At 35.4% G+C, this 5,199-nt stretch overlaps 1 protein-coding gene across 5 annotated transcripts in view; it reads right to left on the bottom strand.

Moving 5' to 3' along the window:
• Positions 1,647–5,199, bottom strand: part of LOC107630234 — a 5,390-nt gene continuing 1,837 nt past the window's right edge. For 4 of the 5 annotated variants that reach the window (XM_016333324.2, XM_016333326.2, XM_021118639.1 and 1 more), the window contains 5 exons: positions 5,041–5,135; positions 4,816–4,953; positions 3,783–4,589; positions 2,861–3,080; positions 1,647–2,482 (listed from right to left, as the gene is read on the bottom strand). In XM_016333324.2, the coding sequence (XP_016188810.1) occupies positions 1,959–2,482; positions 2,861–3,080; positions 3,783–4,589; positions 4,816–4,953; positions 5,041–5,135 (1,784 nt within the window). In that variant the 3' untranslated portion in view covers positions 1,647–1,958. The remainder of the gene's footprint in view (positions 2,483–2,860; positions 3,081–3,782; positions 4,590–4,815; positions 4,954–5,040; positions 5,136–5,199) is intronic. The other variant, XM_016333328.2, reaches the window with a different exon arrangement.

Genomic DNA, 5,199 nt, shown 5'->3' with positions numbered 1-5,199 from the left:
TTGGTATAGCCTTTGATCTTGGCGGACCATCGCATGCCCCATTCACTACTACACCATGCAGCCACTACTTCGGGGTTACTCCCTTGATTTAGGGGGGGAGGTGGCGGTGGCCTTTTTGCAGGGATTACCACCCATCACGATGATCAATAAACTTCTATTTTATGATGATTTTTGGATAAAAAAACATAGAGTTTATCAATTTATCTTACATTTATTCATAGAAAATGCATAGTTTTATGAATTTTTGTTAATTGTGCTTAATTGTGAAAAACATACTTTTTATGTTTGAAAATTGTCAAATTTAATTCACTTTTATTCCATTTGATGTCTTAATATGTTTATTTGAGTGATTGAAAGTTTAGAAGACAATGATGACTTGAAGAAAGGAAGAAAACACATGCAAAAGTAGACAATTTATGAAGAAATGAAAATTGGAGAATTCCATGGTATATGCATGCCTTGTGCATACGCATCACCTAGAATTTGTGGGTACGCATGGCTTGTGCTTACCCACGAGTAGCAGCACGTGATTTACTTAAGTAAACATGTGGCTCGCGATTTCAGGCCTAATTTTGGCCCAATCCAACTCATTTCTTATGTATTTGAAGTGGCCCAATCCAACTCATTTCTTATGTATTTGAAGGCATGACTCAAGGGGGATCAACTAAGTAGTCATAATAGCACTGCAGAATCATGTTTTAGGCCAATTCTAGAGAAAGAAGTTTCAACTTTTCTCTAAAATTTAGGATTTTTAGTTTAGTTTCTTCTTAGATTTAAGTTTTAATTATTGTTTTAGTGTAGTTTTCTTTACAATTCCTTGTTCTAGTATCTTAATTTGTTTGATTTTACTTGTTAGTTTCTTTATTTTTATCACTCTTAGTTTATGAACACTTGTTTGAATTCTAATTTTTTCTTTAATGCAACTTCATGTTTTCATGTTTGTTGTTGCTTGGAGGTGTCGAGGAATCTTTTCTTCGCCTTCTGTGCTACGAACTCCTCGGATGTGTGAGTCAGGGGTGAGACTTGCAAAAATGACTCCGACGTTCAAGTCAATATTACCTCCAAGAAATATTTAATAAATTACTGATGGTTTAAATGAGAACGATCTTTTTTCTATCTCCTATTTATTGTGTGTTTTGGAGTCCTGATTCACTCCTATTTATTATGGCTGGTGGTAATCGACCTGTGCCTTTAGTAGTCGAGATTTCACTCCTATTTATTATGACTGGTGGTAACTGACCTGTCCTTTTAGTAGTCGAGATTTGCGCCTTTCGTAAAGGTCATGCGTAACGGTTATTGATGAGATTGGGTTGATTATTCGAAAAGCAGTTATACCGAGGTATAACGTCATTTATTCGAATTATTAGGGTACAAATCACCATGTAATCCATGTGATCAATTGAATTTTATTTCTAACTAAAATATATTTGTTAAAACTTAAAAGGAAATTCTAAAAAAAGAAAATCAAGAAATAAGAACTTTAATGAAGTACCCAAGTCTAGTTTGGCCACATGATCAATAGATTTCCCATAATAATCATACTGAATCCTTTTGGTCGCACACTTGTAACTTGTTCATGAAGTTATACATGAAGAAAAATTGGATAGAAGGAATAACAAACAAGAAAAATGTTAAGATGCTGCAAGGAAATAAATGAAGGTGGTATAGCTAGTTAGACAAGAACTGAAATTAATCAACAATATATGTCCCTTATGAAAGAAATCTACATTCTAATACAATCAATTGAAATAGAGAAAAACAGATACTTGGAGACATTACCCCTTAACACTGTACACCTATATGGAAGGCAACTTAAAACAAGGTTAAAAACGAAGAATCACCTTTCCACATTACTATTTACATTCCTATCTTAGCTATTAGACTCAACTTACAACAAAGTAAGAGATGGTTGCAATGCTCTACAATCAGCCATCAGTTCTAGCAAAAAAAGAAAACGTTTATACAGCCATTTCCACGGGTTCGCCGGCTTTACCGTCCGCCACGGAAGCCCCAAACGCCTCCGTCTCCTTGTTATCGTTATTTTTTTCGCGGTCCTTGTTATCAACATTGTCATCACTGTCCTTATTAGAATCATCATCATTATTTTCATTACCAATGCTATTCAACTCAATCACATTATTATCTGCTTGAGTATCTTTTTCTGACAAAAGATTATTATTATCATTTTCACCATCATCATCATTGTTATCTCCATCTTCAGCAACACCCTCAACCTTTTCTTCAGCAAAATCTGGTTCATTAATAGTCTCGTCACTTGCCGGAACTTCATCACATGAATTTGCAGCACCAACAGAGTCCCCGTCTTTAGCTGGGGATGTGGAATGCTTCGTGTTAACGCCGTTTATGTCGAATATAGTTGAGGTTATATCGAGCTTCGGCTTAATACCAATCCACTTGTCCCCGGACCAATCTCTAGATATTCTTAGATCTTTCTTGCTTACTTTCATTAGCAACCGTTCACCTGATATCAGAAGAATAACTCTATTTATAAAGGGGAGACAACTAATAATATAATTTAAATTTTTTAATCAGATCCTACATGCATTGAGAACAGAAAAGTACATATATTATAACGTCCCTAGAGCAAATTATTGTCAAAAATTGACTGAATTGAATTGAATAAATATAGTTTAGCTCACAAAATTAGATAAGATAGTCTATTGAATTATATAAAAGATAGTTTCATCCAAGGACTTGATCACACAATTTTATTCAATATAAGGACCTAAGTAAAAACTTTTAAATTAAAAAGGCATAAATTGAGCCATACTATAAAATACTCTACATATCATTAAATCAAAATTTAAACAAAAAAAAACAGAACAGTAATATAGCATACCAGGAAAGTATGCTTGCACATTATCATCAACATAGTTATCAGTTCCAGTTACAACTCCCTCCCACCAGCCGTCACTCCACCATGCATCAATTGCAGTTCCAACCCCAATAACCAATTCTTGATCGTTGGAAGTTGGAGGAGCTGGCCTGATTGTTGATCGGCCAGGATGTCTCATCCCAAGTTTATCTGGCATGGCCAACTTGAAAGTAGGGATCCATTCCTAAAACATGGAAAAGATTAAGGTAAGAGTGTTGAATTCCAAATTAAGATGTGCAAATGTAATGCATTGAAGGAAACTATAAAACTTTTGCTTTGCAATATATCATTTACCACTTGGCTGTTGGTTCCATGACTATTTTTTTCACATAAAATTTTAAAAGGTTCTAATCATATCATACTCTACTTGAGTTTGGGATTACAATCCTTGTCATTATTGGTCATGCCATACCCATTTAGCCTCTTTTCTTCTTCCCTAAAAATTTCAAATTTCTCATACTTCTGAACAAAGAAAAATTCAATCCCTCAACAAGACAAGCCTAGATATCTTCTGTCATTCTTTCATAGCATTACTTAGCAAAAGAGATCAAGGAAACTGATTCAAATAACATCCTTAGCACTGGTACTTCCATATATGAGTATGCAGATCCTTATCATTTAGAAGATTTTTAACAAGGAGTGGTTTATTTCAGTTCAATTTGGACCCATCATTAGTCTAGCACAATCCACATAAGATATAAACTACAATTATAAAAGAACATTTCTTTCCATTTACAAGTTGCTGTAGAAGAAGTAGAGCCTTAAATGTTCTTTTTGACCATGATAACAAACAGTAAATAGGAGCCGGCTTTATATATGCCAACTATTGTAGGATTTAACCAACAAAGGAAACAGAATTTGGAGAACCACAAAAGCAGGACTATACCTCAAGATTTCCACTTCCATCTTCATCCTGAATATCATCATATTGGGCTTTCATCTCTTTCCGAGATACCTGCACAACCGTACACCTGAACCAGCAGCCTCTGATACCACTATCCTGACAGAGGACCTCTATCTTGTCATCAATCTTGTATGTGACATTATACCAAGGTTGAGATTCAACTTCCTTCTGAGAAAACAATTTCCTATCTGTCCTAGAATTATTTACACCCTGAGAGTTTTTGTATACCATCATTTGCTGACTCCTAACTAACTTCCTAACTCCTTGTCGACCCATCAAAGACTGAGGAGTTCCCCTATCCCTTCTCTTGGCTCTGAGCTTTACATTTTCACCTGCACTCAACTCTTCATCTCCTCCTGCTAGGCTATTTCCCTTGGGGTTCAGCATAGAATCAAATTGCAAGCAAGAAAGAATTGGTTGATCATAGTAGCCACGCAGTTTACTCAAGTCAAAGGGTTTGACTTTGTTGCTCCTAAATTGCCTAAAGCACATATGTATTCTATCAGATGAAGTTGGGGAAAAGCAAGGCATGCATTTTTCATAATGTTCACGACTTAAGACCGCGGCAGGACCATCAATACACTCTGCACTAATGACTTGAGAATATGGTGTGATGAAAACTTCCCGAGGATGTGGATTTCGTATGGGAATCACACCCTTGACTTCCTGATTATGGTGAAACCACCTCGCTTTGACCTTTTTCTGCCCCCTCCTATCTTCATACATATCCTCTAAATAAGCAACATAATGATTCTCTCCCTTGCCCATGACAAAAACAAATGATTGAACCTGTAAACCAGAAAGGGGGCAATGATATATGTGATGTTATTAGCAAAGAGATATGTACAACTCAAATATTTTCCTCTATGCTAAACTCAATGCACTAGATCCTTCTCTGTATAATCTATAGAATAAAATATCAAAGGATGAGCAACAATACTTGAAACCTCAGTTCAAGTCCATTTTCCAATACTTTCATGTTTGTTTAGCAGTTGGATGGATGAGGAATACTTACAATTATTTTGATGCCATTCCTGCAAAAAGCATGATAATGTTTAAGCTGCTTGCCGCACGTCCACGCCACTCCAGACCAAACAATGTCAGACTTGGATAATTTGGAGTTTCGGGTTAGAAATCCCTGAGCAAGAGATGCCTGTATACATAAAAAATATTAATTACAACTGGAATTAAATGACATAAATAAAGGAAGACAAAGAAAAAGTAAACAAGAGGGATATACCTTGCCATTCGCTATCGGGGCAGGAAGACCAGTAATTTCATTGACACTACCATTTGTGGTATCATAAGCATGTCCTGAAGAATGACTAGGTGATCCTATGATATAAAAAAATGTAAGTAAATATATATAAAAGAAGAGAATATTAATAATCTTAAACGA

This window comes from Arachis ipaensis, chromosome B03, assembly GCF_000816755.2.
Source record: "Arachis ipaensis cultivar K30076 chromosome B03, Araip1.1, whole genome shotgun sequence".
NCBI classification, from domain to species: Eukaryota; Viridiplantae; Streptophyta; class Magnoliopsida; order Fabales; family Fabaceae; genus Arachis; species Arachis ipaensis.
The sequence above is the reverse complement of the archived record's forward strand: the minus strand, read 5'-3'. Positions and strand labels throughout refer to the sequence as shown.